General features: G+C 40.7%; 1 protein-coding gene across 1 annotated transcript in view; it reads right to left on the reverse strand.

Moving 5' to 3' along the window:
- fbxw8 (F-box and WD repeat domain containing 8) overlaps positions 1-11694 on the reverse strand; it is a 47153-nt gene extending 35459 nt beyond the window's left edge. The window contains exons 1-5 of the mRNA XM_042337349.1: positions 11606-11694; positions 10929-11445; positions 8755-8859; positions 7958-8122; positions 5485-5573 (exon numbers count right to left, since the gene is read on the reverse strand). Of these exons, the coding sequence (XP_042193283.1) occupies positions 5485-5573; positions 7958-8122; positions 8755-8859; positions 10929-11445; positions 11606-11694 (965 nt within the window). The remainder of the gene's footprint in view (positions 1-5484; positions 5574-7957; positions 8123-8754; positions 8860-10928; positions 11446-11605) is intronic.
- Between the last annotated feature and the right edge of the window lie 2865 nt (positions 11695-14559).

Here is a 14559-nt window from a genome sequence, read left to right on the forward strand (position 1 = left end):
CAGTAATTATTCTCTAGGTTTTTCTTCTGCGAGAGCTGGTGTTCAGGAACTTCTTTTATTTCAATTAATGCTTTGAGGGGGAAAAGAGGGGGTTCTACCTCTTGCTATTAAGTTTCCCCCTGCTGGAAAGTGTGTGCACGTACAGAGAATCAGGTGAGAATGGGATCAGGCCCAACCGTGATGCTGTTTATGGTCAAATAATATGCCAACAATTACGGGTTATGTTCACACAAAGAATGACCACAAGGGCCAGGCACTGGACCACTGCCAATGCACCTGGAACCATACCCCAACAGGTAGTGGAGAGGAGGGAAGAGAAGAATAAAATCCATTTAAACCATCAAAAACAACCAGGTTGTTTAAAAGGACTATCTTAAATAATAAAATGCCAACGCTCTGACAATATTTTAGCAATCAATTCTTTAAAATGTTTCAGCAATCAATCAATCATTTTAAAAAGGACAGGATATAAAAGTTGGTGCAGATTATCAGTGCGTATCATTTAAAAAAAAAGAAAAATTATGAGCACAAACACAATCAAATACAGGATTGCTCCAAGTCAGGGACACTAAGAATTTTACAGCAGCCGACTGTGGTTGGTATTCATGAAGTGGTATAAAATGGGTTTAAATTACAGTAAGTCGAAGACGAGGCAAAAGAAAACCTGGATTGTGCAACATTGATTGAGAATGAGGTAACCACAGGCAAGAGTCTCATACAGGCAGGATCAAGGGTTGACCGAGTATACAGCCACTTCAACCACTTGATAAATTTTTAATGATATACACAAGATAGTCTGAACACAGGCTGGATTAAATTGGCTTATGTCAGACTGTAAACACGAGGTTCTATTATCATGAGAAAAAGTCGCAGGGCTGCACTGCTGTGCAGTTCATATTTCATCAAATCAATACATGAAATTCTGCTCGGTTTCTTTTCGTTGCACTCAGTAAATTAGTCGAGAGAGAAGAGAGAGTGAGAGAGAGAGACTCGAGGGGATTGGAAGGACCCGTGAGTTGAACTACCAAGGGCTGCTGAAATTTTCTAATTTGAAGCAAATTAAATAAGAGATGGATGCAATTGAATCAAATTGTTGACAGATTCTTCTGGAATTATCATAAAACCAGATTTAGTTGCATTAATGTGGCAGCTTTTAAAAGCATTTACAATGCACGCTTGTAATAAAACTGTCAGGTAAGTAAAACCACACACAGTGATGTGATGTTATGACAAATCTAGTACAGCCTGAAAAGAGAGAGAGAATACAATTGCCTATCAAAAAGATACTGATGAAGGAATCAAGGTACTATAATTATTTTTTCCACTTATATTCTATATTTAAACCTTTTGAAGGCTATTTTAGTTTGAGCCACACAAAAATGCAACTTTTAACCAAACCTTTTAGATTCCAAAGCACTTGGTTTCCTTAATGCTAGATATATATTTGATTATTCACACAATATCAGATTTGGAGACTTAAGTCTAATCAGGAGTCTAAGCCTCTGTTTATTTGAATAGATTTTATTTTGATTATTTCACCAAATATTTAAGTCATATTGCTTAGAAAGACACCAATTCCCTTGTAATGCTGGCTTCTATAAATGCCACTTGTTGCACACTTCAATCTGGCTTCAATCTGGTCCAAAACACTGACTGTCCAGTGCGCCTTGGGAAGTCCTCCCCAAGTGAAAGGCACTATACAAATGTAATTTTGTTGTTCTTGTTGGCTGCTCGATACAATATTATTCCTCAGGCCACAAAGTGGAGGACTGTCACCTCAAGTCAAAGGTTGAAAAAACATTATTCCACTTTGTTTCAACCAAGAAACATTTTTCTTTAATCTATCGTTTTTCCTCCCATCAATCTATTAAGTAAAGCCCAGTATAGCGTTAATGATGCAGGTGTGATTCAGTCAATGTGAAAGTAGTGAATTTCAGCCATTTGCAGTTGGGAGCCTACAATTGGAAAGGGTGTTTGTGGGAACGTAAGATTAAAACTGAATCGGGCTCGGCTGTGATACCTAATGTGGGTGGAATAGCCTGATGGCACTAATTTAGGGATTGAACATTTAGATGAGATATTGGTGTTACCAATGTCTGCAGAACAGCATACCAGCAAATCAACACTAAGTACTAAAGAAACAACAGTGGGGAAGTTTGGCAGTGAAAAACTTCAAAATGATGCATCTCCTGGTTAGTTGCCATATAAAGCCAAATCAAACAGATGATCAATTCTGAAATGAAGTAGAATTGCCTACTTCTGGTAAGCATTGATCATTATGGATTTAGAGCAGACAGCAGACTTGTGTTGTCGTTTTCCATGTACTAACGGTAGCCAGGGTCACTTTGGCCTGTTCATGGGCATTCCCCTATTCTCGCAAGAATACTGGGCAAGGAAATACAGAGAAAAAGCTGGGTAGGGCATTAAGGGTATGTTTGCGGCCTGCAATCGAGGTTTAGAGGCTAGATGGATGTAACACTTCAATGTTTTAAAAGAAGTTATGGAACAGTCTGATGCTGGCTGAGAAAAATAGTCAGATGACAGCCCTCAGTGCTGTAGATAACTGAGGACCAACTCCATCTTTGTGGACCTGCATGATGTTTGCTCTTCAGATTGAGGGATTTGAAAGGCTTTTTTTTAAAAAGCAATGGACCTCTACATTTTCAGAAGAAGTTGAGCCACTTACTGTAATTCAGTGGCAAATAAGTGTTTATCTTAGAGGCCAGCCATACTATTGATACTATCCTCCTGAATGTCTGTGCAATATCTATTGAACAAGTATGCATTGCAATTCTCAAGTTACTTAATCATTGCGTGGGGACTGATAAAACATACTGCTTATTTCTTTCTTAGTTTGACAACATTAAACGTGAATCAAATGAGTATGAAAAGCAAATAAGGGTTTGGTTTGGGGGGAGGAGGTCCGGCAATAATTGATTTTTAGCAAGTAATGAATCATCTTATGATGGAAATTTTAATCACGCAAACATCACACCAACTCACATTTATTTTACAGCCTGCATTTATAGCTTTAATTACGAGGTGTATTTATGTGATATCATTAGTTTAATGCACCTTTTATTGGCATCAATGAAAGTAGTTACTGATTAGTGTCTTCTTACTCGTTTCGGTCATACCATATAATCATCTGAACATAGTATTGTCGAGGATTTGAAAGTGTTACTTTCAAGTAGATGAACTCATGGTTTTCAATTGCAGATTGAAAACTATGGAAACTAAAACCAGCTGGCATTTTTTTTAGCCTAATTTTTCTAGTGTGTCGTCAGCCCTCCAGTTTCCCAAGTGACCATTCTTCTAAGTCTATACAAAAGTGCCAGAAAACTGTTTGACTGTGGATCATAACTAAGTCCTTGCTATTGTTACAAAACATGATGTGTGCATTTTCCAGAAGGCTCTCACTGAATAGCGATCAGGAGCGGGAACCCTGGCAATTCCTCCCCTTTTAAGCCCAGGGGTGCGAAGACCAATTGTACTGCTGCAACTGCTTCTCCGATTGAGATGAAATAACTGAGTACAGATCAGTAATTGAACATGAGGTCACAGCCCATTAACCTGGCGATTGTGATCTAAGAACAGTATGGGAGTAGGGTTCACCTCTGGCACATTAGGGTAAATTCCAATTCAATACATTACAATTTTCTAAATTTAAACTTCATGCGAGACCCAATTCTAACCAATACAAATAAAATGGCTTCCTTTGTGCACCGAGGGGGTCAATCAAAACTTGCATGTGAAGACAAGTACAGTAAACGGCACATACCATATCATTCTAAAAATTATTAATCTTCAAGTAATATTAGCCATAGTAATATTAAAGTTGCCTCATTCTAAATACTCTACATGTTACAATTTGTAAAGTTGATTCAATTTCACATGGGGGGGGGGTGTGGAGGGTAATACTAATGTTATTCAGTTGTAGTCAAGTCACCAGCAGTTTACACCATGGAATTAAGGAAAGTCAATCATACCTAAACCCCACAATTGAGAGAGTATACCCTTCATGATTGTCAGTTTATTTTTAAATACATCTATTAAAAAAACGACAGAGAGATTGTAACTTCTGGCAGATTGCTTTCATACGCTCCACTGTGAAATCCTTTTTAAGTACATTAATAAAACATGGAAGGTCACACAATTTAGCTGAGTTTCGACACTGCAAGGTAATACCTTTACCATGGTCACAGTAACCAAATAGGGCATCCATGTCACAGTGATATCAGCCTTCAAACCTTTATGACAGCATTATGATATAACTGATGGTAAACAATGTTACCTCACCGAAACATAAATTAGAATCATCTAATGTGCCAATCAACTTCACAATGATTTTTTTAATTTTACATCTGGGTCACATAATGATTTGTTTTGCACAACATTAAAGTTTAAAAGAGACAGATGTACTCTTTACTGGATGTTTTGGAGACAAAAATTTAAAACATCAAGTTTTTTTTCTTAAATCTCATCTTTGTTCACTAAATATTTTTCACTTAAATATAACCTACCTTGTGACAGATGTGCTAAACTACAGTCCATGCTCACTGAGGGTTTTTTAAACCTCAACTTCAACACTAGTTTTACTATTTAATGCTATTTTCTAAACTGCATTGTTACAAAATGTAAATCTCTTTCCATTTATTTTTCTAAACGTTTTGCTTGCTAAATCAATACAGAACCTGATATTAGTAGTAATGAGCTTTGTTGTTAATTCAGCTCCTTCACACTGTCAGACAACAATTCATAGGCAGACAGATCTGTTGATGATTCAGGGAAACCTCATTATAATGTCCCTCAATACAGCACTGCCTCACTTAGAGTTTCCTACAGACCTGTGCTCACTCAGCTCCAGAGCTGGGTTACCTGGCTTCCTGCACTAAAAATTGACCAAACCCAGCATGTCAGGTTAACAATGGTGTCACATGCTAAAAGTTGCAGGTATGCACTCTATATGCATGAAGCGTTAATGACTTCACTTCCTGCGTGCTGCACATGCTTCACAAATAAGGCCACATTAGTGGCACTTTTCGTGCACAATGCACGTGCAGTGTGCAGGACATGACATCAGTAGTGACCTGATGATCTGGAAGTTAATTATTTTTTAGTATTCTGCTGACTGTATTATAACTGGCTTTCCTGCAATATGAAAGTGTTTTCAAAGCTTCAGTCCCATCTATTGACTTCAGAGGTCTGTTGTTATCCCACCTTTCTGTAAGGCACCAATATACTTTTGATGAGATAGAAACATAGGAATGTACAGGACTGCAAAAGACTATTTCAGTCCTTCTGGCTAGTCCCTAAATAAACAAATCATAAAACATTCTGCACTTCTCTCAACCAATTTCAATACAAAATTAAATCACTGCCTTCCAGTCACTCCTTTGCACCATTAATCTTCACAGAATTATCCTTATTTACCCTGTATAATTTGCTTAGCAACATAGTCACATGCCTCTAATATTTTCTTACCCAGCAAGTACCACACCACCATACGAATGTGCATCACACAATATTCCACCCACATCATATTGCAACTGGCTCGCAGCTCCGATACGGTTCTGTAGGAAATAAATGCAATGCTTGTATATTAATTAAGAACAAAGAACATAAAGTCCTGTAATTAAAAATTTACAGTTTTCACTAGTAGGCAAACAGTTATATATTTAAATGAGACAGAAGAACAAGTTGGAGGTGAATTATGAAATTTGATGAAACAATAAATAATTCATACTCAAAAGGACATGGCTATGCAGTGCTTTTAATGACTCACGTTGATTATAATGCTTTTGTAATTAGTATTCCATCTCAAAGAGCAACAGGTAAGCACAGTCCCACGACACTGATTCCTTGAATTTGCTTGAAAAAAAGATTCCCTGCATTATGATGTAATGCTCTCCGCATCTGCGACCTTGTACAGGAATTTGATTCATGCAGTGTTAAAAGCTGCTCTTTGGTTGTTGCATGAATGAACAATAATCACCAGAGTGAAGCCTCCTCACATATACTGGCGTCAGTGAGGTCATCGTAGAAAAGAGTAGTCTATAAACACTAAAAAAAATGTATATACAGCCACCATCTTGAAATACTGAACTTGTAAGCTTCCTTACTAATGACATTAAATGTATAACAAATAAAGTACAATTGAATCAGGCTGTAAAACACAATTTTAGAGGATGTCAGACTAATACAAAGAATTAACTGATATGATAAATCAGATAAATAAATGAAAAACTCATACGGCGTACTGATGTGATATTGTAACACATTTTTATTCCATTATATGGAAGACTTACTAAAGAGAGTGAGAGTTTAATTGTGTGAAAGTCATGTTTTATATCCAACGGCTACACATAAATATAATTCTACAGACCTAACTTACTAATAAAACTCAAGTAGCACTGTATGCTACTTTGTGTAGGAATTCAGTTCACTTGGTAGTAAAAGCTGCCCTTGGTTGTTGCATGAGCGAACAATAACCATCAGTGTATAAACTCCTCAGATATACTGGCGTCAGTGAGGTCAACCTACAGACACTTTTTTCCAAGCAGCCAGACAGTTCATTAGTATGCATGACTAAGAAAAGTTCAAATAATAAAAGGGACACAGACAACACAAGCTGGTAGGACATAGCTTGGCGACCCATGATTTCATACAATTCCCTTTCTCGACTCTTATCACCTTGGGACGTTGCTGTGCATCCCCAAAGAAAAGGGAAGAAAGGTTGGAGCCACTGATTAAACTGATACAGCAAGGGGTACTTGCAGACGTCTGCAAGCAGGTTTCTACTGGTTCTCTCGGCAGTGCAAGGAAATAATAAAATAAACGCTCACAAATCTTACATTCATTGCACAATAGCTTAAAAGTACAGTATAAAAGGACATTACCTGACCAGTTCCATACCATCAGTAATACCATGATTAAAACACAAGTTGTCAGGTGGAGATAACTTGACCAACATTTGGAAAGATTCTTGCTGTAAAATCCTTGCCATTAGACACAGAAACTCTGGAACACTCTCTGGCAATCCCTCCACTTGCCCCATTTATCAAGTCCCGCCTGAAAACCTTCCTTGACGACCGCGCTTACGCCACATCCCCCCCACACCCCCTGGCTCGGAGTCAGGTTCCGCCACTGTTAAGCGCTCTGAGACCCCACCCTGCGTGGAGGGTGCTATATAAGTGCAATTTGTTGTTGTTGTAAAATCATTTTAAATGATTTTAAAGTGAGCGAATAAACAATCATAACTAAAATCAACCTTTTTTTCAACTTAATAACTTTTTAAAAAGTGTGAATGCTGATGGTGGAGTAAACTGATGGAGGAGATAGGAGTTACAAGTCTGACAAGGTGAAGGAGATGAATGAATTGAAATGATTATAAAACACCCTGATTAATGGTTTATCTACTTAAGTTAATTTGGTTCTCGTACTGTTAGACACAGAAACTCCTCCCAGGATGATATCATCAGCATTCACTGATGCAACACAATTGCTCTCAATGAAAAGAACACAGGCATACAACCCACATGATCTTATCAGCAGATATAATGTTACAGGAGACATTGTAAAAGTAATTACAAACTCTCAAACATTTAATTTCAAAAGGTATCAAGAAAAAATACTCTCAAATCTTTCACCTGATGTAACGTGCAGATAGAAAAACTTTCACTTGAATGATCATTAAAACATAATAGGACTTTATAATACATGAAACCCCCATCTTACCATAATAATTATCATAATAATAATCCTTGCATTTGATATAGCGCCTTATTAAGTCTTCAAGACGCCTGAAAGCACTTCACAGAATATACTGTAAAGTGAATTGACTGTATATTTTGTGGGCGAAACGCCAGTAAATGCCAGTACAGGGTGATATTGCCATTAGTTGCAGCTCTAACAAAATTACATACTAAAGCATGCTTCACAGTAATAGGAACTTTACCTTCCAGTTCGCTCGCAATGTTTGTTCTTTCTTTAGAGAATCTCGCAAAACAGCCTTCCAGCAATTGAAGTCACTAATATCAGCCTTTGTATGGTAGCCTTCTTTCACACAGATCTTGTACCAAAGCACTTCATCCTCTGCAATAACCTTCCATGTCTTACTCACCTGAGAAACAGAAGTAGAAAAACTTGGTAGTTTAAAGATAGGTTTCTTCCATTGCTGCGCATTACTTATCTTGTGTGTGCACTTATACAATGCAAGGAGAACAAACTGAGGTTTTCTTTAATGAGGAGAAAAGAAAATAACTCATGCCAAAAAAAAACTTTTGCCTCCCAACATCTGATTGCACAGCAGCCTGTTACCTTGCTTCAAATAATGCTGCCAGTGGAAGGGAAAGAAGAAAATATTTACACTGCAGTGGGAAAGCTATTTATTTTGTTTATTGAATCTGATACTTTGAATCTACAAGAAAATAATATATCTGAACTTTTGTTGAATTCCAATCTTTCAGGTGATGTTTAAATGGAGTGGAATTGGGGAGAGTTTGGATGTTCGGGACTTATTATCGATCATCTAACTTTATGAAGCTAAGCAGATATTTAAAACAAATATTGTTAAAAAATGAGATTGTGAATTGTTATACCCACATCAGCTATGATTCCTATGATTTGTTTTAATATAACAAGGAAATACAAATGTAATTTGTTTTCTGACAAATTATAATCAGGTCTGGGTTAAGTCTGGCTTCCTGAACGCCTAAATACATTTGCTTGAAAGTAAATAGTAATCACAATTACCTGAGCACATCTTCCAAGTTCAGTTTTTCCCAAATCTGCAAATATTCTCAGCGCCAATTCATATGGTAAATCAATATCAAAAAAGGGGATCTCATTTATTTCATTCTGCAACAGAAAGAGAAGGAAAAGTTTTAATTACACAATACAAAGGTACAAGTGACACCAGATATTTAATGAAAACATTCATCTTCCTGTAGCTAAATTAATTATGGAAAAGGTCGCTCTTCACAGCATATTACTCTCAACACCCATAAATATGTCCCATTAAAAATTCAATTCAACTTTAAACCCAATAGCTAAATATATTACATATGTTTGTTATAGATGATATGAGACTGTCCTGAAGGCCCAGAGACTGTAATTGAAAGGTAAAACCCTCTTAAAAATGTATCTCTTTGACTGTGCCTGTGGTTAACATCCTCAAATTCTTTCTTTTTCCTGCTCAGTGACCCCTATTATCTTTGCGAATCACTTACAAATTCATTCTATGTGAAAGCTGCTATACAAGTATACGTTGTAATAAATAGCGATGTTTTTATGTGTGTGTGAGTGAGTTTATCTGTGTGTATGTTTAGCTGTGTGTGAGTTTAGCTGTGTAACAATAATGATAATTATTTGAGACATCTCAATGACTTGGTAAGGCACTATATCAAAGTGTTTTCTTATTTCTCTGTGTTGGTATTCTCCTTTTTTTCAGTCTCTTAAGATTAATTCTGAAGGTAGCTAAATCCATCCATTCATAACGGTTTCAAAGATAACTACATCACTCCTCTCTACCAAATCTGTGGTATTACCTTATCCTTCCTATTTACACTTTGCTTTACACAATGTTTATTCCCTTTAGTTACTGAAACCTCATGAAGTGGAAATTATCGTTGGAAAGGTGCAATGATAGATTTCTCATATTGGGAAATAGAACAAAATAGTATTATTTGAAATAGATTATGTCTATATAATGTATTTATAAATATATATATATTTCATAAACAAGAAAACACGATTCTGATGCAAAGTCTTATTGTAATTGATAGGGCAGTAACGGTGCTCTTCTTCTGATCCTCACAAATACATTGGATCAACTCACAAATAAAATCATCCTCAATTAGCTTCGCCTGGTGAACTGAAGAGTCCATAATTATTCCCATGTTAGCTGTTGGTGCCTAATGTCTTCCCCGCCTTTGGAACCCATATTTTAAACAAAGATCATTTTTAAATTGCAAGTAGTATTTACAGTGAGTATTGACAGTATTTAGCTATTTCCGTCTTTTTATAAGACGAGAAATTGTGTACTTTTGAAATTATTGCACAGTACTTAAGTCTCAACTGTGACGGTGACCTTAACTAACTAGTGATCAAATAATCTGACATATGAAACGCTTTTAGACGTCTCAACGACAAGATAACATGCTCTATCAAATGCAAGTATTATCATTATTATTATTATTATCTGCTTTTGACTAGAGAAGCTTCTCTGAGGTCATTTTTGTCTGTGTGTGTGTGTGGGGGGGGGGAGTATCTGTGTGTGTGTGGGGGGGGAGGGGTTCTGTCTGTGTGTGTGTGGGGGGGCTGTCTGTGTGTGTGTGGGGGGGGTCTGTCTGTGTGTGTGTGGGGGGGTCTGTCTGTGTCTGTGGGGGTGGGGTTCTGTCTGTGTGTGGGGTGGGGGTCTGTCTGTGTGTGTGTGTGGGGGGGGGGGGGTTCTATCTGTGTGTGTGTGTGTGTGGGGGGAGTTCTGTCTGTGTATGGGGGGAGGAGGGTTCTGTCTGTGTGTCTGTAAGCACCAAGTCAGAGAGAGCGAGAGGGAGAGCAGGTGGTTAGACGTTAATGGATGGTTAGTGGTGGTGGGTTCTTTGTATGTGTATGGGGGGGGCTTCTGTCTGTATGTGTGTGAGGGGGGAAGGGTTGTGTGTGTGTGGGGGGGGGGGTTCTGTCTGTGTGTGTGTGGGGGGTGTTCTGTATGTGTGGGGGGGGGGGGGTTGTGTGTGTGTGTGTGTGGGGGGGGGGTTCTGTCTGTGTGTGTGTGGTGGGGGGGGTTCTGTATGTGTGGGGGGGGGTTGTGTGTGTGGGGGGGGGGTTCTGTCTGTGTGTGTGTGGTGGGGGGGGTTCTGTATGTGTGGGGGGGGGGTTGTGTGTGTGGGGGGGGGGGGGGGGGTTCTGTGGTGTGTGGTGGTTGTTACCAAATCGTTAATTAACTGATCCAGAAGGTTCTCCGGGTTGTTCGGTGCCCGGGGGCGGGGGGGGGCGTCGGGGGATTCCTGGCAAAGGCCGATCCGCCGCCGCCGACTCCTCCTCCAACGAGGACCCCCGGAGCGGCGGCACCTCTCGGCCTGGATCCTCTCCCTCAGCGGGCTGGTCCTGCCCGCCAGCAGGCTCTCGGCGAGGGACAAGTAGTCGCTGCCCGCGCCGCGAGCCGCGGGGTCCAACGGCTCCTCCTCGGACCCGCCGCCTCCGCCTCCGCCTCGAGGCCCGTCGCCCTGGTAACCGGACGCTCGCGCCCCTTCCCCGTCGCCCTGGTAACCGGACGCTCGCGCCCCTTCCCCGTCGCCCTGGTAACCGGACGCTCGCGCCCCTTCCCGGTCGCCCTGGTAACCGGACGCTCGCGCCCCTTCCCCGTCGCCCTGGTCACCGGACGACGCTCGCGCCCCGTCTCCATCCCCGTCTCCAGGGTAACCGGCGCTGCCCGGCGGCTCCGGCCTGCGCCTCTCGTGGCCCTTTCCACCGTGGCCTCCTCCTCTTCCTCCTCCTCCTCCTCCTTCCCCCCCGCCAGGAGCCGCCGCCGCCGCCGACTTTTGAACCGCCCTCTCCCTGATCTCTAACGTCCACGAGCGCCGGAATTCCCGCAGTTCCCCGTCACCCATCGAGGCGGCCGCCGACGTCGCTTCGACACCAGAAGGACTTCGGCGGTACGTTCACGGCCGCGGTTTCCGGTGCCCCGCGGTCCATCCCTGAAATCGTACCGGGCGGAACTACTGAGGCACCGATACATAGTTCCGCATTCCCCCACCCCCCCCCCCACTTACTTTCCTGTACCTGCACATTAATTAATAATCCCCGCATTTGATATAGCGCCTCGAGACGTCTCAAAGCGCTTCACAGAACACACTGTGAAGTGAATTGACTGTATATATTTGTGGGCGAACGCGGCAGCCAATTTCCGCACAGCAATGTCCCACAAACAGTCGTGGATTGAAAATGACCAATTTTTATTATTGTTGTTGATTTTGGAGGGATTATTATTAGGCTCTGTGTGGAGTAAGGAAACTTGCCCAAGGTTTCGCCCTCTGCCTGGAATTGAACTCAGGTCTCTCGCTTGCAAAGCGAGTGCTCTAACCACTGAGCTACAGGACTCCACGGCAGCCGATTGCCCACAAACGGTGGGATTGGGTGACCAATTTTTTTTGCGTGTGAAGGAATTATTACCCTCCAGAAAAGCGATCCACCGGTCGACTAACAACCATTGGGGATAATAATAATAATAATAATCCTTGCTTTTGATATAGTACCTTATCGCATTGTCTCAAATCGCTTCACAGGATATACTGTAAAGTGCAGTGACTGTACTTTGTGGGCAGAACGCGAAACGCAGCAGCCAGTTTGCACACAGAAGGATCTCCGGGTTGTTCGGAGTTTCCCACAAACAGCCATGGATGGAGTGAGGGATCATCAGGCGAGAGAGACTCCCGTCTCTTTTCGAACAACGCCGTGGGATCGTCAACACCCACCTGAACAGGCAGACGGGGTCTCGGTTTAACGTCTCATCCAAAAGACGGCAGCTCCGACAATGCAGCGCACCACCTGGAGTGTCAGCTTAGACTATCTGATACCAAGTCCCGGTGTGGGGGACTCAAACCCACAACCTTCTGACTCAGAAGCGAGAGCGCTACCACCTGAGTTAGGCTGTCGCAATCCGGGATATTCTAGGATTGCAGGAAGGATGTTTGTTGAGCATTAAACTTTGGAAGTAACTGATTGTGATTTTAACAACATGTATAAATAATATTAATACATTTTAAAATGAAATTCTTCCACACACACACACTAACACAAATGGTTTGGAGTTACAGTACTCCAATGGCAGTCTCAGTCAGCAGAGCTCTTGCCTCTGAGTCAGAAGATTATGTGCCCCATCACAGGGGCTTTGAACTCACACGGTCTGGGCTGAAATTCCAGTGTAGTGCTGGGGGTTGGGTGGGGGGCAAACTCTGCATGGTCAGTGGCACGTCCTTCGTATGAGACGTTAAACCGAGGTCCCATCTGGGCCTTGTCCAGGTGTACTTTAAAGATCCCCATAGCACTATTCAAAATGAGAAGGGACGTTCTGGTATTCTTGTTGAGAATCCCCCAAATAAAATTGGTCACTCACTTTTGTGGTATCTGTGGGACACTGCTGTGTGCAAATTGGCTGCTGCATTCACCTGCAAAATACACAGTCGCTAAACTTTTACAATGAATCCTCCTGACATGAAAGGTGCTACGATATTTCAAAAGCAAGGATAATTATTATTGGCAGTAGTGGTTTTGTAAGGGCACATCAACAATTTGAAGAATTTGTTGCCCAAAGGAGCAGATTAGAACACTACTTCACCCTTCCTACCCCCCACGACCCACTTCCAAGTCGCAGAGCATTGGGAGACCTTGGAAACTACTGACTGCGACTGGAAGCATTATCATCGGTTGGAAGCCTTTTATTTTTGCACATCTGGGTCAACCATAAAATACAATGGCAATACAATTTACATTTATATAGTCCCTTTCACATCGGAAGGACGTCTCAACACTTTGGCTGTCTAACCATCTCCCATTCTGAAAATATTAAATGCATACAACAATTATAGCCAAAATAATTCCAATTACATGGAAATGGTATTATATGTGTCTGGTTCTCAGAAAAAGATTGAACTCATCCAAGAAAAGCTACAAGTTTTTTGGGATTGTTGCCATACTGCACTTGAACTCCTCCCCCCCTCCATGTAAGATAATGACACATTGCAAAGGAAAGTACATATTTGTCTGAATATCTCTTTTTCGGCATCCAACATATAAATCTTATGAACAGAAAACAGTCGCCCGCACGAAGACACACCAATAAACATTGACAAGTATATTTAATTTCTTCCTAAACATAGGTGATTTATCCAAAGCAGGAAATGTGCAGTCCTGACAATGTCTGCATTGAAATGGATGTCCCTTGACAGGACATCTGAGCTCTCCAGACAAAGTTTAGAGGAGAAAATACACTTGAATAGCTAGTTACTGATACTCACTGACAATGTGATTATTGAAAGAGCTGGAGCTTGATGAGGTACATAGGTACTCTTTAAACAATTACATCTTAGTCTTAGATGACCAAATATTATCATTATCAGTTTAAGAACAATAATTATATGATTTCCTACATGATAGAACATCTTTACTCTGTGTAACAAGTTGCTCATTTCTCTGTTGACCTAATTGGATCTGCTCATCCCACACCAAGTAAACATTGATTGTCCCAAGCGTTGAGATGGCTACTTGATCAGAAACAACTGCAATAAACATAGCATTTCCCTTGAGAGGCACTGTCTCATGTCCTCTGTGCTAAATGACTAAATGAAATCGTTTAACTGCTGTTAATTATTCGTCCAGAAGGAATATTTAAGATTACAACGTCAAATTCTTCAAGTGTTGGAGTGCTTTATGCTCTCCAGTTAAAAGAAACCTATTGATTTCTGCCCATGTCGCTTCTCTTTCCATTGGCAAAGCGCAATACAGATGTACAATCCTCATAAAATATAAGCAACTTCTTTTTTTTAAAAAAAAGTAGTGTAA

This window comes from Callorhinchus milii, unplaced genomic scaffold, assembly GCF_018977255.1.
Source record: "Callorhinchus milii isolate IMCB2004 unplaced genomic scaffold, IMCB_Cmil_1.0 Scaffold8, whole genome shotgun sequence".
In the NCBI taxonomy this organism is placed as follows: Eukaryota; Metazoa; Chordata; class Chondrichthyes; order Chimaeriformes; family Callorhinchidae; genus Callorhinchus; species Callorhinchus milii.